At 50.9% G+C, this 27,791-nt stretch overlaps 3 protein-coding genes across 18 annotated transcripts in view; 1 reads left to right on the top strand and 2 right to left on the bottom strand.

Moving 5' to 3' along the window:
• Positions 1-386: 386 nt before the first annotated feature.
• On the bottom strand, positions 387-4,159 carry BCS1L (BCS1 homolog, ubiquinol-cytochrome c reductase complex chaperone). Of its 3 annotated transcripts, none has more exons than XM_066345999.1 (8): positions 4,090-4,159; positions 2,513-2,881; positions 2,272-2,411; positions 1,886-2,080; positions 1,564-1,627; positions 1,160-1,329; positions 841-958; positions 387-691 (listed from the first exon to the last, which is right to left on the bottom strand). In XM_066345999.1, exons 2-8 carry the CDS (start codon positions 2,830-2,832, stop codon positions 442-444), a joined length of 1,257 nt encoding a protein of 418 aa, XP_066202096.1. In that variant the 5' UTR covers positions 2,833-2,881; positions 4,090-4,159; the 3' UTR covers positions 387-441. The 3 variants fall into 3 exon arrangements, with proteins under 3 accessions (XP_066202096.1, XP_066202097.1, XP_066202098.1); XM_066346000.1 differs by lacking the exon at positions 4,090-4,159 and adding an exon at positions 3,869-4,047; XM_066346001.1 differs by lacking the exon at positions 2,513-2,881 and having other exon boundaries at positions 4,090-4,139.
• Positions 4,160-4,277: 118 nt separating this feature from the next.
• ZNF142 (zinc finger protein 142) lies at positions 4,278-22,005 on the top strand. 7 transcript variants are annotated; one of them, XM_066346413.1, is made up of 11 exons: positions 4,278-4,470; positions 4,825-4,880; positions 5,022-5,126; positions 6,214-6,539; positions 8,912-9,511; positions 10,515-10,682; positions 11,977-12,801; positions 15,271-15,448; positions 16,205-19,118; positions 19,745-19,850; positions 21,126-22,005. In XM_066346413.1, exons 4-11 carry the CDS (start codon positions 6,260-6,262, stop codon positions 21,593-21,595), a joined length of 5,541 nt encoding a protein of 1,846 aa, XP_066202510.1. In that variant the 5' UTR covers positions 4,278-4,470; positions 4,825-4,880; positions 5,022-5,126; positions 6,214-6,259; the 3' UTR covers positions 21,596-22,005. The 7 variants fall into 7 exon arrangements, with proteins under 7 accessions (XP_066202510.1, XP_066202509.1, XP_066202508.1 ...); XM_066346412.1 differs by having other exon boundaries at positions 4,727-4,880; XM_066346411.1 differs by having other exon boundaries at positions 4,727-4,884; positions 5,028-5,126.
• PLCD4 (phospholipase C delta 4) overlaps positions 12,816-27,791 on the bottom strand; it is a 38,688-nt gene continuing 23,712 nt past the window's right edge. Inside the window, exons 10-17 of one of the 8 annotated variants that reach the window (XM_066346421.1) lie at positions 26,890-27,057; positions 25,441-25,597; positions 25,056-25,172; positions 24,653-24,825; positions 23,961-24,096; positions 23,448-23,597; positions 23,262-23,369; positions 22,591-22,863 (exon numbers count right to left, since the gene is read on the bottom strand). In XM_066346421.1, the coding sequence (XP_066202518.1) occupies positions 23,263-23,369; positions 23,448-23,597; positions 23,961-24,096; positions 24,653-24,825; positions 25,056-25,172; positions 25,441-25,597; positions 26,890-27,057 (1,008 nt within the window). In that variant the 3' untranslated portion in view covers positions 22,591-22,863; position 23,262. Of the gene's footprint in view, positions 13,234-19,865; positions 20,367-22,584; positions 23,598-23,960; positions 24,097-24,652; positions 24,826-25,055; positions 25,173-25,440; positions 25,598-26,889; positions 27,058-27,791 lie in introns of those variants that run through there. The other 7 variants (XM_066346420.1, XM_066346419.1, XM_066346422.1 and 4 more) reach the window with 7 other exon arrangements.

The following is a 27,791-nucleotide window of genomic DNA, read 5'->3' as shown; positions in this document are numbered from 1 at the left end:
GTGTAGCGGAGTAGTCCTGACTTTGCCCTGAGACTAGGGTCTAGGTAAAGGGTCTGACACCTTGGCTACTGGAGTGGATTTCAGGGAGACTAGCAGATACCAACACTTAAGCAAACTCTGCAGGAACCACCCTGCCCCGTAACCCGTTGTGTATATACCCATATTTTATACATACATACATACATACATGTATTTTGGAATGCCTTAAGGTGGAGGACTGTACTTTTCTGTTTATTATAGTGTCTTCTTTTTCTCCTCTGTCTTAGGCTGGGTCCCTAACACTAGTATATGTGTTAGGGATGCTTGATACCCCTGTAGGCATCTATCTGTGATTATAGCCCCTGCTTTTTCCTCAAGTACCAACACAGGGAGGTCAGAGAACACAGTTGTGCGGCAGGTATTTATTGAGCCCTTCCAGGAGAGCTAAGCATGGCCTGGACATCACCTCAGGGACTTGGCATTCTGGATTGCCCCTGTAGGATCATTTTTATACAGCATGAAGTAGCCCTGCACCTGGGCAGGACTGATCTCAGTTGTAGCTTGAAGGACACATTCTGCAAAGGACTCCGCCAAAGAAGGTGCTTGCCCTGGATAGAACCTCTGGAACATCTGGGTCAGCTGCCAGTGTGAGCAGTAGCCCACATACTCTTTCAGGTCCACACGCCCTGGACGTATCAGGGCAGGGTCCAGTCTAAGAGGAGAAGTCACCAAAGCAGTTACGGGCAGTAGGACACTGGTACTCCCAAAGTGATGCTCCCCTCTGAACATCCTGACCTCCCCAAGGTGCTGAGTTGATAAGAGTCTGACCTCCCAGTCTCAGAGTACCTCACCCCTTCCTACCTGTCAACGTGGTTGGTAGTCATGAACACAATGCGGGCCTCAGTGGAAGCCACACCATCCAAGGCATTAAGCAGTCCACTGAAGGTGAGACGACCTAGACCTTGGTACTTGACTGGGTCTAGAGGAAGGCAGAGAGAATGAAGCATGGGTGGTCAGTCATAGCCTTACTTAAAATTAGTCCCGTCCATTCCCTACCACATTCCCCTACTAATCTACCACTTCCGACTCCTACTGCTGACCCAGGCATTGTCCATCAGCCCTCTGGATCTGCAGTACTATTCCTCACTTAGAAACGCCCCTTCCCTGAACTCCCACTTACTCTGCACATCCAGGTCTCGACTGAGAAAGGCAGCATCTATGTCCTCTAAGAGCACCAGGCTCTGCTGTGGAGCCACACTCAGCAGGTGGTTGAGCCGGTCATCGGAGAGGCTGGAGTCTGTGAGACTCAGCAGGCAGATGCTGTGCTCCAGCTCTCCGGCCAGGGCTGTGCTATGAAAGACAGGAGGACAGGTGGTCGCCAATCTGGGGATTTGTCCTTGGACCCAACTGCTCGTTCCTCACTATACTAGGTGTGTCTCAGGCCTATCGCTCCCACTGTCCCACCCTACTGTTTTCCATGCCTTATGTTTATCCTGGTTCCTGTTCCCCGTATTTATTTCTCTCCAATCCCATCAACCCAGTTTTTCTCCAGTTTGAGGGTTAAGAGAATTGTTGACTACTCACATAAAACTACTCTTTCCACAACCAGGAGGCCCGTAAAGGAGGTAGCCACGTCTGTAGGGAATACCTGGAAATACAGCCAGGATGATTATCAAGACCTTGAGTCAGTCGTGTAGTCTGCCCCAGATATCCGCATTCATTTCCAATCTTGTTCCCTGGAGGCCCAAGGACCTTGGTATTGTTAGAAATCACCCCTGAAGGCAATTGTTCTTTCCCCTTCACCTCTGGAAATTGGACTAGAGCTTTTCCACCCCGTCTGGTAGCCTGTTTCCTCCTGCTCTACCACATCAAATACAGCCTGGCCAAGACCCCAGCTGCTTCTCACCTCTGTCAATGTACCATTTGGGGTTATCAATGAATTCCCGGATGTCTCTGACAATTCGTTCAGCCAGACCCTGTTCCAGAACCACAGAATTCAGCGGCCGGCGGCGGCGTGGATATCCGAAGGAGCGCCATTCAGAGCCCATGGCTGTGTACATCACTGTCTTCCCTTCTTCCTGCTGCAAGGCTAGCTCTCGAGCTGGAAGGGAAGAGATGAGACAAAGCCAATATTCCTCTCTGCCATGCAACTAAAGCAGAGCTGTGCCAAAACAGCATACCCCAACCCCTCGCTCCCATGGGCTCAGATCCTCCAAGCTTCTCTTCCTCTGATGTCAAATGCCTGCATCCCTGCAACTCCCCATAGAGCCTGTCTGTGTCATCATCCCTCACCTTCCTCCAGGATGTTGAAGAAAACCTTGCGGTCAGTGCCCAGAGCTGTGAAGGTGACAGATTCCCAAGGAGTACCCGTCTGCAGGTCTATCATCTGCATCTCTCTGTTTCGTTCTACTCGGATCCATTTCCCCTGATACCTAAATAAGAATGGTCAAAATGGGGTGAAAGGATGGATCAAACCCAGCTCCCCTCATTCTCGTTTTCTATTCTCAGAGCCCTTCCTGGCTCCCAACCTTACCAGATAAAGTGGTTTCCGGGGCTGGGGACAAATTCAAACTTAGTGGAAATGCGGCCACTCTCATGCTGAAGGTATGAGGTCTCGACACTGAGGTGCTGAGTACGGGCACTGTGGTGGGTGAGCCAGCTAAGCAACCAGGCATAGCTCCTGTCTCGAGCAGGGACTTCCAGTGTGATCATGTAATGACGCCGGAATGCCACCAGGCCCAGCTGGGCACCCTTCCGGGCCAGGGCCAGGGCTGTGCCCACACCCACAAGCCCAAATCCAGCCCCAAAGTAGGGATTGTCCTTTAGGGCCAGAACAAAGTCTGAGAGGACCATCTTGAAAGGGAAACACTGAACCTTACTGACCCCGAGGCATTTTCAAAACCTGGGGATGGGGAACAGTGGAAATGAGAAAAAAAACAAGATTAGTTTAGAAACTGGACTCCTCAAACCCTCCTCCCCAATCGCTCCCTCTTGCAGAAGCTGGGAGCAGGAAAGACAGGTTAGCAACGTTGTGCTTCAATATCCTCTGTTTGTGTGGTGGCCCTGGTGTTGGATGCTAAGGCTGAGACTCCAGGCCCCTTGTCCCAATTTGCCCTTCATTAAACTGTTCATACTTAAGTTTCCTGCCAGAGGACTGTGATTGGAGGTTCTTTAATCTTAACACAATGTAACTGGCTTCACAACAGGATAAGTGATGGACAGGATCTTTTGAGGTCCCTAGGGCCAACTGAGATAGGAAGGGGCCCACTGGCTGGAGTTAGGAAGGGATGGAGCCATTCTCTCACTGACCTGTCAGTAACCACTATGCCTTGTTACCATGAGTAATGTCCTTCATGAATCTTCTCCTTTACATGCTCAACTCCTAATGTTCTGTTTAGCCCTTTAATACCTCCCACCTGTCTCTTTAAAATTAATTTTAGTTCTTGAAATGGCATGGGGGCGGGGGAGGGGAGTCTCCATCTACTGCTTCACCGAAGTGCTACACAGGAATTCAGGTCTTTCTTCATAAAGATAAGCTTCAATCCTATTTTTCTCCCTACTCCAAAATCTCGCAATAGACCCGATTTCGGTAAAAACTCCTCTGCCTGGTAGCCCTCACCTTTCATGGCTTAACTCCTAAAACTCCCTGTTGAACAAATATGCAAACCACCTCCAATCTCCTGGCTCTCGCAGTTCTCTCGACTTGAAAACTCATTCCAATTTATTCTCTCCAACTGAGGTCCTGCCCATTTGCTTCTTCTTCCGTGTAGATTTTTCATACTTCTCTGTGATAAAACGTGACCAGGTCTAATTCTAGAATGTAAGATCCCGAGGGGTGGGAAGCCAATTTGTTTCTAGTACGCCTCCCCCGCCCCCTGCCACTTTGCACCTGGCACGCGGGGCGAACTGACAGCAGTGACCTCCGCTCAGGCTGAGTTGGATCCAGACAGAATTCCAAAATACCTATGCATGGAAGGCCACTAACACAGCCCTTCCCTCTCCGGGACCTCGTCAGACGCCCAGAAGCCAGCCCACTCCCGAACCACCTCCACACTAAAGTTCGCGCTCCGGCGACATGGTTAGGAATAACCAGTCACTCCATCCCCTTACCGCCATGGCTCTCTGGCCCTCCCTCTCAATGGTTCCACCCCTCCGCACTCGGGGGAAGCGCTGCTCGGCCCCGCCCCCGAGATCTTTCATCTACTTCCCGCCACGCCCAGCAAAAAGGCCCTGCCACTCTGCTCCACAACTCTCGATGGTACTCCTAGGGCTTCGTGACTGGGGAACGTTGAGGGGAGGAGGGGAACGATGGCGAAAACCATAGAGTACTCCTCCCGCCACCAAGAGGAAGAGAGATGGGCCTCCGTATGCCCGATGCCCTAGAGTTAGTTCCGCTGGGCCGGAGGCGATCGCATAAAAGGTGTCCAGGGAGGTGGCTCCAGCTTCTGGTCGACCATAGAGATGCGGTTCCGGCCGGCCCTATGCCGGGAGGTAAGCGAGCAGCCGCGGGGCGGGATCTAGTAGGGAGTGCGAGTAGACCAGGCTGGAGGCAAAAGTTTCTCGTGGCCCCAGCTGAGGGTGAGCCCGGAGGTGGGAACCCTCGGGAGAAGGTGGTGAGCTCGCCAACCAGCGGGGCCCCGGCGCATCACATAGCCGCCCGGTGCCTCAGTCGCGTCACTGCTCGACACCTCGGGCTTACCCGCTGCCTCTCCTCAGGACCATGGTCGTGACGATTTTCCATCCCAAGCCTTGCAGGTTTCAAACCGGCTTTCCAATTTTTTGTCTCTCTGTGATTCCCTCTCCCGCCGACGCTATGTAGACACTGTCATCGCCTCCACTTCACAGAAAAGAAAACTGAGGCCCAGAGAAGCGAGGTTACTGTATCTGTCCAAATCCACGAGGTGAGTTAGAGCCTACAGGCAGGTGCTTTAGTATTCAGTTTAGGTTTCATTAATTCCTCATGCCTTTTCTCTGCCGCAATCTGTAAGGAAGCCTGCACAGTGTAAGTGATATATCTGCAGATTCTTTTTTTTTTTTTTAAGAGGAAGGAGGGGAGAGAGAGAGAGGAACATCAATCTGTTCCCATATGTGCCCTGACTGGGGAAGGAACCAGCAAACTCTGCGCTTCGGGAAGATGCCCCAACCAAGTGAGCTATCCAGCCAGGGCTATGTGTAGATTCTTAAAAGGATAGTTAGAACTTGGTTAGCCAGACAAAAAGGATGGAGAAGGGGGTAAAAGCCCATCAAGGACAGAGATGGAGACAGAAACAGACACATGCGTGTGTGAGGATATGGAAGCAAAATAGAATGTCTGGGGAATGACAAATCATTGGTATGACTGGTTCAGAGATCTGTTGAGGGGAGAGATGGGAGATGAGTCTGGAGAGGTCAGCAGGGTTTTATGAAGGAAGGGCCTTGTACCCATGCTAAGGAATAGTGAGATCATAAAATGTTAGAAGGGGAAGGTACTTCTGAGATCCCTTGGCCCCACCCAGTTTTGTTGCAGGTAAGAAAACAGACCCATAATGCTTAATGATTTGACCAAAGTCACTGAACTCCAAAAAACATAACCTGCAGTTTTATTTATTTATTTATTTATTTATTTATTTATTTATTTATTTATTTTGTATCTTTCCGAAGCTGGAAATGGGGAGGCAGTCAGACAGACTCCCACATGCACCCGACCGGGATCCACCCGGCACACCCACCTGGGGGCGATGCTCCGCCCATCCGGGGCTTCGCTCTGTCACGACCAGAGCCACTCTAGCGCCTGGGGCAGAGGCCAAGGAGCCATCCCCAGCGCCCAGGCCATCTTTTGCGCCAAAGGAGCCTCGGCGGGAGGGGAAGAGAGAGACAGAGAGGAAGGAGAGGGGGAGGGTCAGAGAAGCAGATGGGCGCCTTTCCTGTGTGCCCTGGCCGGGAATCTAACCCGGGACTCCAGCACGCCAGGCCGACGCTCTACCACTGAGCCAACCGGCCAGGGCCTAACCTGCAGTTTTTAATATATTGGCCAAAATTTGTTGACTCTCTTCTAATATTGGTCCCTATTACAGTTTTTATGTTTTTTGTTCTAGATGTTATTTAAAAAAAAATAACAAAAAACTTCTAGGTTAGTTAGTTGTGGCATGCTGTCATGCAAGGAAATACCTAAGTGGCAGGCACTAGGCTGTGCACCCACACCAACTGGGAAGAAAGTAGGAGATCTAACTACATTTTGTTTGGTTTCTCTTCTAGTTGGTTTACCAGCACTTAAGAGACCACAGCACACAGGTTGGTGGTTATGACTGACCCCATGTTGGACTCACAGCCCGCCAACGGCACTGAGGAGATGGATGGACTGTGCTCTGAGCTATTGCTGATCCCTCCACCTCTCTCTAACCCTGAAATCCTGGAGCCTGTCCAGAGTCCCTGTCCATCTGGGAGCCCCACCCCTTTGCCTGCTGACCCGAGCTGTCTGCTGGTAGAGGCCACAGCAACTGAAGAGGACACCGGGAACATGGAGATCATTGTAGAAGCAGTGGCTGGAAGCCTGTCCCCAGGTGCTCCTGGAGAGACCCCAGGTATGAACACAGTTGCTAGCAGGCCAGTGGGACAAATAGCTCTGAAGTTTTGACTCTGTTATTTTTGATCTTTGTATATAAGTAGGATGAGAACACAAGGTAGCATCCTATTTTTATACTGAGAGATGTTCTGATTTTATTTGCAGCTGGTAAATGTTGATTGAAGGTTGGCAAGGTGGTACGCAACCTGTACCAAGCTCTTGGCAGTTTTCCCTTGCAAGGGCATCATGTCTGCTAGGCAGTGATCCAGAAGGGAAGGCATTTATGACACCTCTGCCCAGTCCTCACTCCAGTAGTCCTCAGGGATTCTTTCACCCGTAGTGACCCTCCCCCCAGGAACCGCAGCCAGGAATTAGGCAAAAGGCCCAGTCTCTCTCCACCACCACCCTCGGCTTGGCAGGGCTTCCCAGAGGTAATGTGGTATTTCCCTGCCCTAGTTTCTTGTGTATAGCATACTTAACTCATCCAAGACATGAAGTTAAGAGAGTTGAGCCTTTACACTTACGTGGAAGAAAGATTCTCCCATTTATTCTTCCCACATCTATAACTTTTCACTTAAGTAACTTCCCCGTTTTTAAGCTGCCATCATTCAGATACAGTTGTCACAGCTTCCCTTGGCAATGTAAAAGGATACTGGGAAGGATTAGCTAATTTGATCATATAATACTTCTAAGTGTAAAAGAAATAATAAGAAACAAATCTGGGAAAACTTGCAATGTATAAGAGTTTATATCTTTAAAATTAAAGAGCTCCATGATAAGAAAAAGATAAGAAAAAGAAATGGTATGTTTTTAAAAGGGGGGAAGGAAATCTACATGAAATTAACTAAAGAAGAAATAAAAAATAATCAATGACCATACAGATGCTTAATCTCAGAATTAGAAATAACTGAGATGCCATTTTTGTTTCTTGACTTTGGCAAAAGTTAAACATTAGCCTGACCTGTGGTGGCGCAGTGGGATAAAGCGTCAACCTGGAACACTGAGGTTGCCGGTTCAAAACCCTGGGCTTGCCTGGTCAAGGCATATATGGGAGTTGATGCTTCCTGCTCCTCCCCTTTCAATCTCTCTCTCTCTCCCCTCTCTCTAAAAATCAATAAATAAAAAAATAAAAATAAAAAAAAAATTTACCAATACCTTAACCATTCTCTAGTGGATGGACATTGAAGTCATTTAAAAAAAAAAAAAAAAAAAAAAAAGTTAAACATTATTTTTAATACCTAGTATTGGTGAGGCTCTGCGGAAACACACTATTTTCTAGCTTATGGAGAGTATAAATTAGCATAATCTCTGGAAGGTCAATTTATTTACATAACAAATTTTTAAATGTCTGTACTCTGACCCAGTAATTCCACTTGTCAGATCCTGTCCTACAAAAAGACTCACGCAAGCACGTAAGGATACACAGATAGGGGACGAGTAAGTAGGCTAGCTTTGTTTGTAATGGTTGGACACAGCCCCGATGTCCATCTGTAAGGGCAAAATTTCATTTTGATTTAGCCATGCTCTGAAGTAGTAATGAACTGGACAAAAAAAATATGAGGATGGACTCATAGATAAAAATATCTTTGATATATAGCAAAGGAAAAAATATAAATTGCAGAAAATGACCCCCAAAACTCCAAAAGAATATAGACCAAACTGTGTGAATGGGTTTAAAAAAAAAATCTTTGTATCATTTGAATTGTTGCACTGAATTTTTGTTTAAACAAAAATATAAAAAGGACAGACCTGGGCTTGAGTCACACACAGCTCTACTATTAACAAACTTGGTGGCATTAACCTCGCAGAATCCCAGGTCCCTCTTTTCATAGGGCAGTGGGAGGACCAAGAGGGTTTCCAAAGCCTTTCTCTATCAAGGCCCTGCCCAGTGCTTAAGAAATGGCAGTAATTATTATGAACATGATTTGGCTCTTCTCAAAAAGGATATTCTCCATTTTATGAATTACTGTGCCTATGAAAGTCTTTTTACAGAATATGAAAGTAACACTTTGTCATTTATATTACAGATATTACCCCCAGATTGTCATATCTTTTTTTGGAAGTTTTAAATTTTTTTATTTGGGAAAAATATATTGCCTTTTATTTATGCTTTCTGGATTTGATTAAGGCTTGTTACACTCATTTAACAAATATTTATTAAGTACCTACTTTGTGCCCAGTATTGTGCTAGGCACTGGGAATCCAAACACGTGTAAGATAGGCTGTCCCTGCCCTCATGGGGCTTACAGTCCAGGTGCAGAACCAGACTTAAAGTCCATCTCCATTCCATGAATATGAAAAGAGTCACCTATATTTTCTGCTAGTAACTAATTCCTGTGAGTCTCGTTCTATCTGATTCTGTGCCTTTCTCTGTCGGTCCTCTGCCTGCAGGTGTCCTGGTAAAGGTGGTGGAGGTGTACTTCTGTGAGCACTGTGAGCAGAGCTTCACAGAGCCCACTCTGCTGGCCCTGCACCAGTGCACTGAGACCCTAAGACAGCCTGTACAGGGCCTCTCTAGTCCTCTGTGCTCTGTAGAGCTAGCCCCCCGCAACCTTCCTCTTCCTGGCCCTTTCCAGGGCCACAGCCCACCCGATAGCCCCCTGCCATGCCCTGTATGTAGACAGGAGTTTGCCCAACCCCAGGCCCTGAAGAGCCACTTCAAGATTCACCGGGGTCCTCCTGACACCTTCTCCTGCCCAGAGTCTGGCTGTGTGTTCTCTGCTGAAGATCGTAAGGGTCTGCAGCACCACCTGAGACAGACCCACAGAGTGGTTCCTGTGCCCTGTTGTTTCCGGGGCTGCCCTCTGCTCTTCGGGAGCCAGCAGGGCATGGAGCTGCACCGACAGGCCCATTACCCTTTCCACTGCAACCATTGCAGCTTCATGGGCTCCAACGTCAAACTCTTCCGGCAGCATCGGCGCAGCCATGGGGCTGGGACACAGGGACAACTGTCGGCTATTCAGAGTGTTCCATCTCAGGAGCTACTGCCAGGTATGAGGCCAGGGGCCCAGCAGTATGCCGCCTGGAAAGTCAGTTGTAACTAGTGCCATGGATGTATGCCTGAGTACAAGTGAATCCAGAGTAGTGGCTCGGGAAGACAGAGAACCACAGACATCCAGAAAGCTTGGGCCAGTCAGAATATGTGGGATACTGAGAAAGTCTTCGTGACATTAAGTGAAGGCTATACTGTGGCCTTGACTACTTAACCAATATTCTCTTCTGATCCATTTCAGACTTTCTAAGGGCAAAAGCCATAATGCCCATAGCCGCTGGTGGAATGCCTTTTGACTTTCTGTTAGAACAAGTGTGATTGGGTAGGAGAAGCTGGGGTTATTTTAAAAAGAAACCTTCAAGGAGGGTTCACTGATTCTTACTCCTCTTAGTCTCAAAAACAGGGGCACAGGTAGAGTAGAGAAGCAGGAGGAAGTAGAGAAATCACGCCAGGAGAGGCCAGGGTTCTGATGAGAGAGTTTGCTTGCTGAGACTCATTTCTGCTCTGCTCCCAAAAAGAAGACTCCTTTTTTCTGGGAAATAGTCATAGGTCTTTGTCTTACAAGGCAGCTGCCCCTGTTGAGGAATAGAAGGGATAGATTTGAGGGAACAGGATGTGACCCTGAATTGCTGAGTTGGGTTTCTCAGTAGAACAGTTTAGGGTCAGGGTATGTTCACGTCCGCTGAGCTCCCAGCCGTTAGTCCTTGGGGACCTGAGCCAGGGAAGTGCAGTTTACCCATTCTCTACCTCTCAGTCCCCTACCCCAACTCTAGTGACCTCAGACCTCTTACCCTCAAGGGGTCTGAGGGTGATGTTATCTGAGGTGTGGTTACTTTAGGCTGGAGCATTACTGATAGCTGCATTCCTGGTCTTCCTATAAGAACCCAAAGTTCCCTTATGCTAAATTGAGACGGGGGGTTCTGTCAGCCAGTAGAAGGAAGTACAAGCATTCAGTGTTGTCATTGGCACCTGTAGGCCTCATCAAGCTTTATGTGTTTCCAGCTCCCAAACTACCCCCAGGAGAGCGACAGCCTTCAGAAGAAGCAGGCCCAGCCTTGTCCAGGCAGGACTCAGCCGAAGAGGAGGACTTGGAAGAGGAGGAGGAGAGTGGCACCCTGAAGGACTCCCAGAGAGCCCTGGAGAGAGGCCAGGGGCTGCAGCAGCTGGAAGGTAATGACCGATCAGGCTTGAACTTCTCATTGGTAGGGAGGAGTGGATTGCCGAGAGCCTGGCATTGAGGCTCTAGGGCAGGGGTCTCAAACTCAACTCAGCATGTGGGCCGCAGAGCAAGATCACAGCTGTTCGGCGGGCCGCACTAGGTCTACAAAAGGCAACTGTTACGCAACACTTTTCTCACTGCAGTTGAAAACAAAAAAAAATCAGTACAACAAGCACAATCGTACATGCAGTTTACCCAGTGTCACAAAACGACCAGAAACTGTAGTTCGCATCCCAACTGCTGTTAACTAAGCTAATATCTAGCTAGGATGCTAGAGAAATGAAAAATACAAGTAGGCCCCTAGGCTTACTTAATTTTATCCAAAATGTTTTGAACTTCGTGGATTAGTCTGCGGGCCGCACAAAATTGTTCAGCGGGCCGTGAGTTTGAGACCCCTGCTCTAGGGTTTGGTTTTCTGAGCTTTGGTTTGGATCCTTTCATTGTTAACAGTCCACTTTGATGTGTCTAGTGGAAAAATTAAACATGTAGTAACATAGGGTGTAGAGATAGAGTTTGTTCTCCTGGCTGTTTTTCTTCAGGCAGAAAGCTCTTTACAGGGAAAGAATGGGTAACAGTCATAGTGTAAAGATGCCAGAGATTATTGATGATCCGCAGCCTGTCTTGTCTGGCACAGAACCCCCTAAGATTTTTTTTCTGAATTCTTGCTTCCCAGTTTTCATCTCAATAGAACAACATCCAGAACCCATTGTGCACCCATCGCGCAGGGAGGTTTACTGTCGGGTGTATAGGAAAGATCTGATTATGTTTATTACCAGCTCCCCATGAGCTAGACTCACGAGCCCGTGTTGGCAAGTTGGAGTACTTTACCTTCTTCTCTTCTGCTCATTCCCCATAGGGTTCTTTTCCTCCCTACCAACCCTGCTGACTTTCCCACCTGCCCCCATGAACATGGGCAGGAAGAACCAGAATGCTTCATCCAGATTGTTCTTTTGAGCAACTCTAGACAGAGGCTCAGGAGTAGAGAGTGGGTGGCTGAGTCGAGCACTTCAATCAGGCCGCCGCTAGGTCTGAGAAGTTCTTGTGGTTTTGTTTCTCTAAATGCTTGAATTTCTTGTCTCTCGTTTGAGACAATATTTGAGGTGCTGTTGTTTGGTTTCTTGGAGAGAAAGGGGAAAGGCCAGACACTGTTTGTATCTGGGCAGATTGTGGTTCTCCCATTACCTGGCCAGCCCCTGACCTGTTAAGAACCTCACTCTCAATCCACTCTGCCTCGCCCTCTCACAGGGGATGTGGCTCCTGGCACCGAGTCCCTCTTCAAGACCCACATGTGTCCAGAATGCAAGCGCTGCTTTAAGAAGCGGACCCATCTGGTGGAGCACCTGCATCTCCACTTCCCAGACCCCAGCCTCCAGTGCCCCAACTGCCAGAAGTTCTTCACCAGTAAGAGCAAGCTCAAGACCCACCTGCTGCGGGAGCTGGGCCAGAAGGCCCACCGCTGCCCGCGGTGCCACTACAGCGCCGTGGAGAGGAACGCGCTCAACCGCCACATGGCCAGCATGCACGAGGACATTTCCAACTTCTACTCGGACACCTACGCCTGTCCCGTGTGCCGGGAGGAGTTCCGCCTGAGCCAGGCCCTTAAGGAGCACCTCAAGAGCCACACAGCAGCGGCGGCGGCAGAGCCCTTGCCCCTCGGCTGCTTCCAGGAGGGCTGTGGCTACACGGCCCCCGACCGCAAGGCCTTCGTGAAGCACCTGAAGGAGACCCACGGGGTGCGGGCTGTGGAGTGCCGCCACCACTCGTGCCCCATGCTCTTCGCCACGGCCGAAGCCATGGAGGCCCACCACAAGAGCCACTACGCCTTCCACTGCCCGCACTGTGACTTCGCCTGCTCTAACAAGCACCTGTTCCGCAAACACAAGAAGCAGGGCCACCCTGGCAGTGAGGAGCTGCGCTGCACCTTCTGTCCCTTCGCCACTTTCAACCCGGTGGCCTACCAGGACCATGTGGGCAAGATGCACGCTCACGAGAAGATCCACCAGTGCCCTGAGTGCAGCTTTGCCACTGCCCACAAGCGAGTGCTCATCCGCCACATGCTGCTGCATACAGGTGAGGCGCCTCCTTCCTCATGGAAGGTAACGGTGGTGATGGGACGACGGCAGACGTACATGTGAAGGGCTTTGCACTCATTGTCTCTTTTGACGTGGTGTCCCCTAGAGATAAATCTGGTGTTTGGAATTTATGAGCCTTAAACTGAGTGTTATTCACCCAGAAAAGTGGCCAGGCTAGGATTTGAATCCAAGCGTCTGATCCAGAGCCGGGGCTAGTGTGTCTTACCCGTAAGGCCCTGTCCAGTCCTGGTCCACCTTGGGTGGGTCAGCACCAAGCCTCGTAAAGTGAAGAAGCCCAGATCAGGACAGATCTTCATGTGCAATCCAAGTTTTGGGATGTGCTGTGAGAGACGGGGCGAGAGGACTGAGCCATCCATATATCTTACAGCTTTGGTAGCCATGGCAATGAAACATGAGCCCATCTGGTGACCTGGAAGTTGCAGATAGTTCAAGTCAGACTTTTTTTTTTTTTTTTTTTTACAGAGACAGAGAGAGAGTCAGAGAAAGGGGATAGACAGGGACAGACAGACAGGAACGGAGAGATGAGAAGCATCAATCATTAGTTTTTCGTTGTGCATTGCAACACCTTAATTGTTCATTGATTGCCTTCTCATACGTGCCTTGACCGCAGGCCTTCAGCAGACCGAGTAATCCCTTGCTCAAGCCAGTGACTTTTTGCTCAAACCAGATGAGCCCGCGCTCAAGCTAGCGACCTCGGGGTCTCGAACCTGGGTCTTCCGCATCCCAGTCCGACGCTCTATCCACTGCGCCACCACCCAGTCAGGCTCATGTCAGACTTTTAATTGGTTTCCAGCATTACTAATACTTTGAGTGACAACCAAACCAGGCTTCCTGTCACAGCGTCATCCCATTTGTGATCTCTTTGTAAGCATGGGGCATTGATAAGATATTAAAAAATCTCATCACCGGTTGGCTCAGTGGTAGAGCGTCGGCCTGGCGTGCAGAAGTCCCGGGTTCGATTCCTGGCCAGGGCACACAGGAGAAGCGCCCATCTGCTTCTCCACCTCTCCCCCTCTCCTTCCTCTCTGTCTCTCTCTTCTCCTTCCGCAGCCGAGGCTCCACTGGAGCAAAGATGGCCTGGGCACTGGGGATGGCTCTTCAGCCTCTGCCCCAGTGGCTAGAGTGGCTCTGGTTGCAACAGAGCAACGCCCCGGAGGGGCAGAGCATCGCCCCCTGGTGGGCAGAGCGTCGCCCCCTGGTGGGCGTGCCGGGTGGATCCCGGTTGGGCCCATGCGGGAGTCTGTCTGACTGTCTCTCCCTGTTTCCGGCTTCAGAAAAAAATAAAATAAAAAATAAAAAAATAAAAAAAATCTCATCAAAGACTCTGGTTTTGAGAGGACAGTTTTTAGGCAGCTCAGGACAAAGCCATTGTTGTTCCCACTGGTACATGCTTTAGTCACAAAATCTAATTTCATGAGACTTTTCCTCTATAAGTGCTTTATAGTTTACATATTTCTTTCATATATATCATCTCATTTAATTGATAATAATAGTCTTATAAGGATGGCAAGTAGACATGAGAAACTGAAAACTTAAATGGGCTGTTTCAGCATCACACAGCTAGTAATAGTACCAGAGCGCCACGTTGCTTGCCTTTCACCATAGGGAGGGGGCTGAGTGGGTAGGCATGGATAATAGGGAAGGGTCCTGAGGAAACATGGCCCCAGCTTCTTAGTGCCAGGTTTTGACCAACTCCAGGGACAGCGCACCTTCAAGTTCTTGCTAGGCACCACTGAGGACTTTGGGACATCTCATTTAACTTTTATATCAACCATGAGGTCAATATTTTGTTGCCTTTTCTTTGGAGATAAGGAAACTAAGACTTGGGTTAAATGACTTGCCCAAGGCCACATAGTATTAAGTGGGGATTTGAGCCACCACTTAATAGCTCTGTGATTCTCTGTGCCTCAACTTGTTCCTCTGTAAAATGGGATAATCATAGCACCTGCCTCCTAGGACTATTGTGAGGATTCAGTAAGAGGAGGCATTTTTATGCAGTGCCTGGCAAAAGTAAGCACTGTATACATATTAACTATTAAAATCTTTATTATCATGATGGACTCCAGAATCAGAGTTTTTAAACTACGGTGTTGTATTGCCTAATTTTTCTCCTTCCACAAAACTGGAAGGAATTGGGCTGAGCAGAGCAGTTGGTTATTAGTGCCAGCAAGCTGTATAACAAAGCAGGAGTGGACTTTAAAGCTAGTTTGGCAGAACTATGTCTTCACTTTCTCCCTTTGTCCTGGTGTCTGTCTGAGCGGAGGAGCAGTTGTCTGAGAGGGCTATGAAGCAGCTTTGACTCTTATTATCAGTACGTAAAGCTTTTGTTCCTGCCTGGGGTCAGGACAGACTTGCTGGGGAAAGTGGTCAGTCTGCTGACTTGCTCTCTGTGTGACCTGTGTTCTCTCCCCTCTCATCCTCTCCCCCACCCCTACCCTTACATAAGGCGAGAAACCTCACAAGTGTGAGCTGTGTGACTTCACATGTCGAGATGTGAGCTACCTATCCAAGCACATGCTGACCCACTCCAACACCAAGGATTACATGTGCACTGAGTGTGGCTATGTCACCAAGTGGAAGCACTACCTCAGCGTGCACATGCGAAAACACTTAGGGGACCTCAGGTACGAGCATGCGCATGCCTGCATCCCCATCCCAAGAACCTGAGGCTAAACTAGCCTCCTCTTGAATTCAGCTGTGGCCTCATTGCTCTTCTGGCCTTGGGGACACTCCTCATAACACCCCTCTATGCTCCTGTCAGCTCCATTGCCTATAGCTGGCCTCTGTGCCTGTGGCCCAGTCTGCATAGTGAGAGATCTCTAAGGTCAGAGACGGGAGTATAAACCCAGAGTATAGACCTGGCACTAAGGTGTCACGTGCATTCTCAGAGCTGGGGAAGTAGATAGACTACATTGTGGCCCCAATCCTGACCACTTCCCCTCTCATCTCTGGGCACAGCTGGCTAGGGGCTTTCTCCTTAGCTTTCATGCCTCCATGGGAGAATGGGAGAACTAGGCACAGAAACCTGCCCTGTGGACCATGTCAGCTCCGTAGAAGTCCCCAGTGGGTTGCTGATTCATGGTATCTTCCCTTTAGGGAGCAATATAGAGCAGGGGCTAGAACACAGACCTTAAAGCTAGAGTGTCTCTGCCCTTTACTTTGTAACTTCAAGCAAGTTGTTAACTTCTATGCCTTAGTCTCCTCACTTGTAAAATGGATACCTATTTCATAGGGTAGTGGGAAAGCACATTGAATTAGATAGTATATGTACAATACTGAGTAGAGCCTGACCTATAGTAGGTAGTGACTGTTAGTCATTATGACTGATTTACGGTTGTGATTTTCCCCCATCCCACCCTTGCCTATCCCCTCTTCACCAGATACCAGTGCAATCAGTGCTCCTATCGCTGCCACCGGGCTGATCAGCTGAGCAGCCACAAGCTGAGACACCAGGGCAAGTCCCTGATGTGTGAAGTGTGCGCCTTTGCTTGCAAGCGGAAGTATGAGCTGCAGAAGCACATGGCTTCCCAGCACCACCCCAGCAAGCCGGCCCCTCTCTACCCCTGCCGCTACTGCAGCTACCAGAGCCGCCACAAGCAGGCCCTGCTGAGCCATGAGAACTGCAAACACACCCGCCTCCGTGAGTTCCGCTGTGCCCTCTGTGACTACCGCACCTTCAGCAACACCACCCTCTTCTTCCACAAGCGCAAGGCCCATGGCTATGTTCCCGGGGACCAGGTCTGGCAGCTCCGCTATGCCAGCCAGGAGCCAGAGGAGACCAGGCAATGCCCAACACCCCCACCAGACTCAGAGTCCTCAGGTCAGCTGTCTGCCCAGCCTGTGGGGCAGGACCACGACACTGGGACTGTGGTGGACCCCAGCTTGGACCAGGCTCTGCCGGAGGCCAGTGAGGAAGACAGTGCCAGGAGACAGGATGGCAGTGAGGTTCCCCATGGGGATGACCTGATTGGCAGCCCCAGCCCAACAGAGGAGGAGGGCAGCTGCACACTACACCTAGAGGCCCTGGGCGTGGAGCTGGAGCCCGTGGCCGGCCCGCCCCTTGAGATCACTGAAACAGCCCCTGTGGAATTCAGGCCCCTGGATCCCTCCGGGCCCCTGACACCGGAAGGGCCAGGTGGAACTTTGACAGAGCTGTCTACCTTTGAAGGTGCTGGGACTTCTGGTTTGGGGGCTGAGGAAGATTCCATTCCGGAAAAGCCAGTCCCTGAGTCCCCCAGAAGTCCTCCGTCCTCAGAGGAACCCCCTAACAGCTGGGTGGGAACCTTCAAGGCAACCCCACCCCCTGAGGCAGCCCTCCTGCCCCAGTTCCCTGAGTCAGAGTCATTACTGAAGGCCCTCAGGAGACAGGACAAAGAACAGGCGGAGGCGCTGGTCCTGGAGGGGCGGGTTCAGATGGTAGTGATACAGGGAGAGGGGCAGGCCTTCCGCTGCCCACACTGCCCTTTCATTACCCGCCGGGAGAAAGCCCTGAACCTGCACTCCAGGACTGGGTGCCAGGGCCGCCGAGAGCCCCTGCTGTGCCCTGAGTGTGGAGCTCGTTTCAGGCAACAGCGTGGCCTTAGCACCCACCTGCTGAAGAAGTGCCCTGTTCTGCTCAAAAAGAACAAGGGCTTGCCCAGACCTGACTCACCCGTCCCTTTGCAGCCTCTGCCCCCTGGCACCCAGGCCTCAGAAGCCACGGAAGGCAGAAAGCTGCCACCTGCACCCTTAGAAGTGGAGGAAGTGCTCCCAAAAGGTGCTCCTTCTGAGCTCCCTAGGGAACCAGAAGAAATAGGGGAGGCTGCCACACTCTCTGGCCCCACAGGGCTTCCTGTGGGAAACGCCTCGTCCCCAGAGACCCCTGAGAAGTTCCGCTTTGATCAGGGCAAGTATCACTGCAATTCATGCATGTTCCTCTGTTCTCGGCTCTCCTCCATCACCTCTCATGTGGCAGAAGGCTGCCGTGGGGGACGCAGTGGGGCAGGAAAGCGAGGGGCCTCCCAGACCCAGTCTGCTGTGTCCCTGCTGTGCAATGGGGACGCTGTTCCCCTAAACGGTGGGAGTACAGAGTGCAGCTCTGACGATGTGGACGCAGCTCTGGCTCCAAAGCAGAAGGGGGCTCGCTTCTCCTGCCCCACGTGTCCGTTCAGCTGCCAGCAGGAACGGGCTCTGAGGACTCACCAGACCCGGGGCTGCCCCCTGGAGCAGCCTGGAGAGTTGCACTGTGGCCTCTGCTCGTTCACCACGCCTGCTACCGCTGCTCTCAAGCTCCACCAGAAGCAGAGGCACCCCTCTGGGGCCCCAGCCCGCGGCCCCCGGCCCCCTCTTCAGTGTGGGGACTGTGGCTTCATCTGCAAACAGAGCAGATGCTTACAGCAGCACCAGCGGCTCAAGCATGAGGGAGTGAAGCCACATCAGTGTCCTTTCTGTGACTTTTCCACCACTAGACGGTACCGGTTGGAGGCTCACCAGTCCCGACACACAGGTGTTGGCCGCATCCCCTGCAGTTCCTGTCCCCAGACATTTGGTACTAATTCAAAACTGCGTTTGCACCGGCTGAGAGTACACGACAAAACACCCACCCACTTCTGTCCACTCTGTGACTACAGCGGCTACCTTCGCCACGACATCACTCGCCATGTCAACAGCTGCCACCAGGGCACCCCAGCCTTTGCCTGCGTGCAGTGTGAGGCGCAGTTCAGCTCCGAGACAGCACTCAAGCAGCATGCTCTGCGCCGGCATCCGGAGCCCACACCCCCAGCCCCGGGCTCTCCTGCGGAGGCCACTGAGGGCCCTCTGCACTGCTCCCGCTGCGGCTTCCTGTGCCCCAGTCCGGCCAGCCTGCGAGGACACGCCTGTAAGCAGCAGCCGCGGCTCGCGTGCGGAGCCTGCCAGCAGGCCTTTCCCAGCCGGCCAGCACTGGATGAGCACCGGAGGCAGCAGCATTTCAGCCACCGCTGTCAGCTCTGTGACTTCGCCGCCCGGGAGCGGGTGGGCCTGGTGAAGCACTACTTGGAACAGCATGAGGAGGCCTCAGCGGCAGCAGCCTCGGATGGGGGTGCCGGCCAGCCCCCTCTGTGCTGCCCCTTTTGTGACTTCACGTGCCGCCATCAGCTGGTGCTAGATCACCACGTGAGAGGGCATGGGGGCACCCGGCTCTACAAGTGTACTGACTGCGCTTACAGCACCAAGAACCGGCAGAAGATCACCTGGCACAGCCGCATCCACACTGGGGAGAAGCCCTACCGTTGTCACCTCTGTCCCTATGCTTGTGCTGACCCCTCTCGCCTCAAGGTAAGCCAAGGACTGTGGGGGCCAAGAGTACAGGCTGTGGAGTTAAACTGCCTGAGCTCTCTAATCCTAATTCTCCCAAATATTAACTATGTGACTTTTTTCAAGCTCCTTAATGTCTCCAAGCCTCAGAGCCCTCATCTGTAAGAATGGGATAATATTTTATAGGGTATTATAGAGATAAAATTCCATAGTACATGCTAGTCATGTGAAAAAGGTATGTGATAGGTTGGAAATAATCTAGATAATAACAGCTAATATTTTTTGAGCACTTACTGCATGCTGGGCACAGTGATTTTAATCCTTTCTAAAATCTGAGCTACAGTGACTTTTACTGTTTGCCATTTTACAGATTATTAAACTGAGAATTAGAGGTTAGGTCACCCAGAGACACAGGTAATCAAGTGGCAGAGCTGAGATAGCCCGGGCAGATCCAGGGGTAGGCCCAAAGGGCTAGGTTGGTGTCACAGTGGCAGGCTGGGGCACCTGGCTGGTAACGGAGCGTGGACAGGAGGGGAGCGGATCGCGGTTATCTGCCAGCAGTCTCTCTGCCTGCTTCCCGTTTCCTCATCCATTAAGCATCGGGGTGCACATTTTCTGGACGGGTTCTTTGCTCTTCCCTCCTCCAGTACCATATGCGGATCCATAAGGAAGAACGGAAGTATCTGTGCCCTGACTGTGGCTACAAGTGCAAGTGGGTCAACCAGCTCAAGTACCACATGACCAAGCACACAGGTGAGCCTGTGTGGTTTTCTTGTTTGTTTGTTTGTTTGTTTGTTTTACAGACAGAGTCAGTGAGAGGGATAGACAGGCAGGAACAAAAAGAGATGAGAAGCATCAATCATCAGTTTTTCGTTGCAACACCTTAGTTGTTCATTGATTGCTTGCTCATATGTGCCTTGACCGTGGGCCTTCAGCAGACCGAGTAACCCTTTGCTCAAGCCAGTGACCTTGGGTCCAAGCTGGTGAGCTTTCCTCAAGCCAGATGAGCCCACATTCAAGCTGGCGACCTTGGGGTCTTGAACCTGGGTCCTCTGCATCCCAGTCCAACGCTCTATCCACTGCGCCATCACCTGGTTAGGCGAGTCTGCATGGTTTTGACAGGCCCCAAGGGTTCCTCCATCCCCGGGCACACCCAGCTCATCTGAGGTGGTAAGTGTCCTTACTCAGATTCAGGGTACAGGTCAGCTTTCACACTGGTGGTGGTGGGCAGGCCAAATGACTAGAATAGCTTCCCAACCCACTGAAGACCTATGAGAATCAGAAGACAAGTGACCTTGAGAGCCCGGGTATGTGTACTTTTCCAAAGGCTCTCTGGGTGATTGGGTGATTGTGGCACCATGTCACCCGCCTCCCGCCTCCCACTGAGAACCCCCAATTCAAACATGAGTGACTAAAGGCAGGTCTGCCTGGTTCCTGCCGACCTGCTGGAACTATTTCACCTGTTTTAACTTATCCTTTTGTTCTCCTGGAGTCCGTGAACTACAGGTTCTCAGAAAAGGGTTAATGATGATGATATGCCTGTGATTACTGTATAATGATCTCCTTATGTAAAGGACTTGAGCAGATGAATTTCAAGGCCCTCTGCATCTATGAATGTCACTTTTCTCACCATTACTCTCTCCCCTCTTAAATATTTTCTTTGACTTCCTGAATTGAACAAGGAGTTGTATTTAAATGCATCGCCAACTTCCATGAGTACCCCACGACCAAAAGGCAGTTGGACTTTCCCATCGGAAACCGTATTATACATGAGTATTCATCGCTGTCAGGTGGCTATTTAGGGGTCCAGTTAGTTATCAGCCCTTACTGAGCACCCACTGGATACAAGGGGCTGTGTTGGGAGAAGGGCACAGAAATGTCAGAGAAGACTGGAATATTCCAAAGATATCGTATTAGTCAGCTTATGTTCTGTATGTCCCAGGATCACAGTGACTAGTATGGTCCGCTGAACCCTGTTTCACCCCCCTTCAGTGGTGATTTGTTCCCTGTCTTTGCCATGTCCCACAGGACTGAAGCCATACCAGTGTCCCGAGTGTGAGTACTGCACCAACCGGGCGGACGCACTGCGCGTGCATCAGGAGACGAGGCACCGGGACGCGCGGGCCTTCATGTGCGAGCAGTGTGGCAAGGCCTTCAAGACACGCTTCCTGCTGCGCACCCACCTCCGCAAGCACAGCGAGGCCAAGCCCTACGTGTGCAACGTGTGCCGCCGCGCCTTCCGCTGGGCTGCCGGCCTGCGGCACCATGCCCTCACCCACACCGACCGCCACCCCTTCTTCTGCCGCCTCTGCAGCTACAAGGCCAAACAGAAGTTCCAGGTGGTCAAGCATGTGCGCAGGCACCACCCTGACCAGGCCGACCCGAACCAAGGCGTGGGCAAGGACCCCACCACCCCCACGGTGCACCTGCACGATGTGCAGTTGGAGGATCCCAGCCCTTCTGTTCCTTCTGCTCCCCCAACTGGACCTGAGGGCTGAGACCCCACCCTCCCTCCCAGAGAAGAAGAGGGTGTGGCCCGAGATACGCAGACCGGAATCAGGGCTGGCCTGAGAAGCTCAGAGCATAAGGACGGACTGGCTTTGGGGTGTCAGGGTGGCTGGCTCCTTCATGGAACTCTGACTAGAGAACTTTGATATTGATGGCTACATAAAAGAGAGACATGGACCACCAGTCGATTTTATGTTGAGGCCCACTGTGTTTTTAACCTGGGAGGTCCTAGTTTCTTCACTATCACTCCACCAAAGTCCCTGAGTATAAAATCTTGGTTTTACTAATTTCATCTTCTCTTTCCTTTTTACTATGTCCAGTCCTAATTCCATTCAGTATTCTCAAAACAGTTGTACCTTACTGCATGTGCTGTTGTGCCTACTGCTCTATAAAGCATGTTAAACACAATGATTACTAGCTTACAGACTCTTCTGTGTCCCTATTTTAACATTTCCAGGCTATCAACCTGATCTGCCCTGTCCCCTCTTACACCCTTGCCTCTTCGTTTTCTCCTTCCATCCTCACTGAGTGGTTGATTCTCAAACAGGCCCAGTTCTGCCTTCTCTCTGTTCTTGAGCCTCTTCTTGGCCCTTGCTCTGCTCCCTATTTTTGAGCCACACTTTGTCTACCTGTAGAGGGAGGACCACCAGCCACTAAGCTTTCTCGTGGAAGCAGCTTTGATTCTTCAGACGGGATCAGCAGCTGCACTCAAGTTAAAGCACAAAGGTAGTGTGAAAGGCAAACGATGGTAGGGGTAGAGGTGAATCTAATGCAGAACTATGTGAGCACCTCACAGTGACTGTATAATTAATCATAAAAACTGGGACACTGGGAAAGTTAACGAGGGTACTATTAATAATTATGCTGGGACAGCAGACACAAACCAGGACTGTTCCAGACAGACTCCTGAGAAGGTCTGGGATCACATAACCCTTTGCCTGTTCCTTTCACCCTGACCGCTAGAAGCCATACTTCTGTATCATTCCTATGTAGCCCATGCAGAGGAACCTCTGGAAACTTGTTTTTCTACCTTTTCTCTGCCCCACCTGTCTATCCAGATGTCCGCCAACCCTCATTCTTCCCCTTCTTGCCAAACAATGACAGACCATACTCAAGCCAAGTTGGGGAGAGCAGCTCTATTAATACTGGTGGGGCTAGGAGGGAGCAGTCTAGTGTGGACTCAGGGCTGTGCAGTGTTCTCTTGAGAGTCAGTACAGGCTTGGGGAGACTTGAGGCTTGGTTTATCCTTTCCTTGGCTCTGGGTTTTGAGGAAGGGATGGTGCCTCTTTGGGTTTCTGCACCAAACCCCTCCAGATTTGTAGTTGCAATCTGCCTTTCAGCCTGAGTTAATAAGAGAGATTAGTCCTAGGTCTGGGGGGTGGGACTAAGCCTGTAGCAAAATGAAGGAAGAAGCTCCAGTATGGTGTCTCCTGTATAGTGTACACAGAGGGAAAGATACCAAAAGTTTTGTGAAAACGGAAAAGAAGGTGAAAAACCAGGTCCTAGATTTGCTTGTTAGGAAGGGTGAAGTAATTTTGTGCCTAGGAATGCACATCCCAATGCTTGGTTTTCACCACTTCTGTTTTCTGGAGCATCTTTCCAGGTTTTCCTTACCATCTAAAGCTAGGGCACCCACCCTTCCCATGAAGTGCCCACCTTAGGAGTCGACCTCCTTCACCCCGTCCAGCATGCAGACGTGCACGAAGAGGGAAGCCGGGTGGAGGCTGGTGCCGTCCCTGGAGAGCAGGTGTATATGGCGGTAACCTGGACAGGCACAGGAGGACTGCATTTGGAAGACAGCCAGCGTGGGGGAGTTCGGCCGGGGCGGGAGGGCAGGCTCACCTTGCTGCATGCAGGTCCAAGGCAGGGTGTACTGACCGACAAAGTCGTTTCGGGATTTCCAGTTGTAATCCAGTACGACAAAACGCAGCAGGGCCAGCTCAGGCACCAGCACCTGGAAGCATAGTGTCTGCCCCCAGTACGGGTTAAAACCTGGTGTGGACAGCCGTGAATGAGGGAGGGAATGATGAACAGACATTGTTGAATTTTTTTTTTTTTTTAGACCCATGCTGGGTTACTTTCCCCGTGCTCACTTAATTTTCATAGCAATCAGGTGAGGAAACTGAGGCTCAGGCCGGAAAAGCAATGTGCCCAGTTCCCTGGAGCTTATAATGGAGAGGCCAGGATTCACACTGACATGTCCAAGCCCAGATTCTTTGTCCTGTTCCACACTGCCTCTCATGGAGGTGGGGGGCGGCAGGGTGGCGACATGGACTGTACTGAATGGAGGGCAGGATGGTGGGAGAGTAACAGTCATGCCTTCTCCCACCTCCCCCCAGCACTGCCCAGTCTCACCATTGTTCTCCACGTGGCTGGTCTCCTGCCGGATTGTGTCTGGGCGGACGCCAAAGATCTCCACTCTCACCAGCGGGTCCACAATGGACGCCTCTTTGGTCTTGTCCGCTTTGGGGAATTGCTGGCCACTGATCACCTGCAATGGTTCCTGCTCAGTCCAGCCCCACGCCAGCTCGCACGCCCCCGGGGGGGAAGGGGAAACGCAGGGAAGGGGGAAATGCAGGACCTTGCGCTCTAGCTTTGTATTTGCAAAGCCAGGCCTCCACGGGTAATAGATTTTTCTTCTAGTAATTTATGTGCAATTCAAGATACATCCAAGTAGAAGTTCAACAGGGTTTGAAAGGTATGTTAACGATACCAGTCCCTTCTGTAGTATTTACTGTGCACCGGGCATTGTGGTAAGCACTTCATTTTAACTAATCACAACAACCCTATGAGGTAGGTAGTAGTATTATTATACCCATTTTGCAAACGAGGAGACTAAGGTTAAGGAACTACATTTCACAGGTAGAAAAATGAACTTGAACTTAGGCAACTGGCTCCAAAACCCATGCTTTTAACAGTCAGACTCTCCTGCCTCTCACAAGGAACTTCTCAGCTGTTCCATTCCTGTTGTACCCAGCCACCTCTTCCCCCTGCTTCTATCCCAGCCGTCCCAAGTTTCTTCACAACAGTTTTGCTTTCCGTTATACCTGGATTAGGAGGGTCTGGGCTTTGAAAGGGCTGATGGGCCTGTCGGGGTGGAAGGGACTCTGGGCATCACGGAGGAAGTCTGGCTTCAGCACGTAGCCACAGCCGCCGTTCTGGTGGAAGAGCCCATCATGGATGTCCATCTCAAGCCCTGCGGTCTGCACATTCATAGCCACTGGAGGCCCCGGAAGAAGAGAAGGGGAGGATTCACCATGGGAGCCATCTAGCCTCTCTTTCAGGGCGCTAAACAGACACTGGGTATGCAAGGGCCTGCTGGGGACACCTCCATAGGTATCCTTCTCAGCCTATACTCTTGGAGCGTTCCCTGGCCCTCCTGCCACCCGGGAACTTATTGTCCACTTGTTGCTCTCCCGCTTCCTCTTCCCGGTCCCTACTGCCCCTCACCCATCTGGCAGCCTGCATTCCAGAATTCCTGGGGGTTGTAGTTGGATGAATCTGTCCTCAGACCACTGGGATACACCCGGCTTAACTGCCAGCTGTTATGCTGCACAAACTCATTTCCTGGAACAAGGGTGTAGGTAGAGATGGAAGTGGGTGAATACTCCCCCTTCTGTGGCCCCAAGGACCCCACCCACCAACTTCACTCTTCTTCCCAGCATCTCCCCACGCTCCTCCCTAGAGCTCTGAGCCCCCTCTAACTCCTGTCCCCATGCCTGCTCTGAGGAGACTCTTAGCTCCCTAGTCTTCTTCCCCGGAACTCATCTGCTTGCACGTCAGGCCTGACCCTACCCATCCCGTTTCTTCCCTGTCCCTCCCGTTTGGTCCTGACCAGCCTCCTTCATGAGGCTCTTGGCCTTGGTTTCAGAGAAAGACGATAACTCATAGAAGCGGTAGTTCTCCCTTGAATGAGTGAAGCTGTGGAATGGGACAGTCCTTGTGTAGACAACCAGGGCAGAGAGGGGTGGACACAAGATGGGCTTGGATTTCTGGAAAAGGAGAAAGAGAGGAAGAAACAATCGAACCATCAGTAATCTGAGAGGGAAGAAGCCAATGGCCAAGAGTGAACTTCCCCATCCAACCTAAGCCTCTGCCCACTGCCTCCCCACTGCGTTCTCCCTCCTGCCTCACCTTCTTGGGAAAGAAAGGGAGCCCAAGCTTGGGAGAAGGAGCCTGGACCATAATCTGACAACAGATAGGCGAACAAAACAGCGGGCACATCACAACCTGGGGATGGGAGTGGGAATAAAGGCAGTCTACGTATAAGGATGGGATTAGTTTCAGCCTCTGGACTTGAAAAGTCTGCTCTATATTACTTTCTGGGTAAATTTATTATTTTTTAAACAAAGGGGTGTCATCCTCACTGGCTTTCATCTTTCAAGACAAATTAATAACTATTTTTGGTCGACATGTACATGAACCCAGACAGATATGTCAAAGTATGCAAATGGTCATAGCAGTCATGCCTGGGAGGGTGTGAGGGTCCCAGAGTAATATTTTTAGTTTTGCCTCCTGAATTCCCATTTCCATCCCTGGACATGGCAGCAGGTTAGATACCACAACCCCAGAGAGAACAGTGTAAGCTAGAAGCCAGCTGAGCCAAGCAAGTGCGCATGAGAGAGAAATGCAGGCCTCAAACCAGGATCTTGGTGGTCCCACAAACGGCACCCCTTCCCCGCAGAGAGCTGGACCACTCAGGCACGGTCTTCGCAGAGCCTTCTCCTTCCTGCCTTTTCCTGCCCCTCCTCCTTGGCTATTTTTGGCCCCTCCTCAGACTCGCCTTTTCCAAGAAGCTTTCTCTAACTAAGCCAACTTTAGTTGTGGTCACAGCAATCACTCCAATAAGCCCTACTTACCCAATATAATAATAGTGCTGCACATACACACACCCATCATTTGTTTTCCAATTTATTTCTAAGGAGACTGAGAAGTAGTGCAAAGATGTCTCAGGAGTCACCTGGGAGACCCAGGATAGAGCCAAATGGGCACATCAACTGGAATGGCTCTGCATTTATCTATTTTGTGTACTGAGCTTCCAGATAAGATTTCATTTTAAAAAATTACGCGGCCCAAAGAAGCTGGAAAGCCACTGCAACATATCTACATATGGCAATGTATAATGATGCCAAGTACGCACTCTTGTGCCTCTTTTATTAGGGGAAGGGGGCATTTTGCTCCTTGTCCCTCTACCCTGCCTAGCTCTAGTCTCTTCACACGTGAACACTCGGCTTGTGATGCAATCTGACCAAATGCCAGTGCAAAGACCACTCTTTTGGCCTACCTTGTTTTTGTCCTTCCTGCGAGGACTCAGCTCCTGCGTGTCAGACTCAAGCTGGGACTCTGGCTCAAGCTCAGCCTCCTGCTCCACCTCTTCCTCCTCTTCCTCTTCAAGATCCTCCTCAAGCGTCCCTAACTTCTTCCCCTTCACCAGGATCTTCTTTCGAAGCTCCTAGGAACAAAAACGAAGAGGCCTGGCCATGTGTCTGCTTGGGACCCTCCTGGGGCCATCACGCAGGTCATATTGCTCTCACGGGGCCACATCAAAGGCGACGAAAGGGAACGAGTGGTCAGAAGTTCCCACGGGAAGGCTGCTGGGGACATACAGTAGGGATTTTGTATTGTTAAGCAAACCTGTAACATTTCTATCCATATGGGGGAAAATGGGGACCCCTACCTCACATTTGGCACGTAAAGATTCCTCATAGATCAAAGATTTACATGAAAATTTAAAGGCTATTAGAAGAAAATAGAGAATCTTCTTAAATAATCTTAAGGTGAGATGGCCTTTAGAACATGAGATGAAACTCAGAAGACATAAAAATAATTGGCATAGTTGACTGCGTAAAACTTCAAAACCCCTGTAAGGCAGAAGGTAGTATAAAGAAAAGAAAAAGGCCCTGGCCAGTTGGCTCAGCGGTAGAGCGTCGACCTGGCATGCAGGAGTCCCGGGTTCGATTCCCGGCCAGGGCACACAGGAGAAGCGCCCATCTGCTTCTCCACCCCTCCCCCTCTCCTTCCTCTCTGTCTCTCTCTTCCTCTCCCGCAGCCAAGGCTCCATTGGAGCAAAGATGGCCCGAGCACTGAGGACGGCTCTGTGGCCTCTGCCTCAGGCGCTAGAATGGCTCTGGATGCAACAGAGCGACGCCCCGGAGGGGCAGAGCATCGCCCCCTGGTGGGTGTGCC

Source organism: Saccopteryx leptura, chromosome 7, assembly GCF_036850995.1.
Source record: "Saccopteryx leptura isolate mSacLep1 chromosome 7, mSacLep1_pri_phased_curated, whole genome shotgun sequence".
NCBI classification, from domain to species: Eukaryota; Metazoa; Chordata; class Mammalia; order Chiroptera; family Emballonuridae; genus Saccopteryx; species Saccopteryx leptura.
Note: the sequence above shows the minus strand (reverse complement) of the source record. Positions and strands in the feature narration are given on the sequence as shown.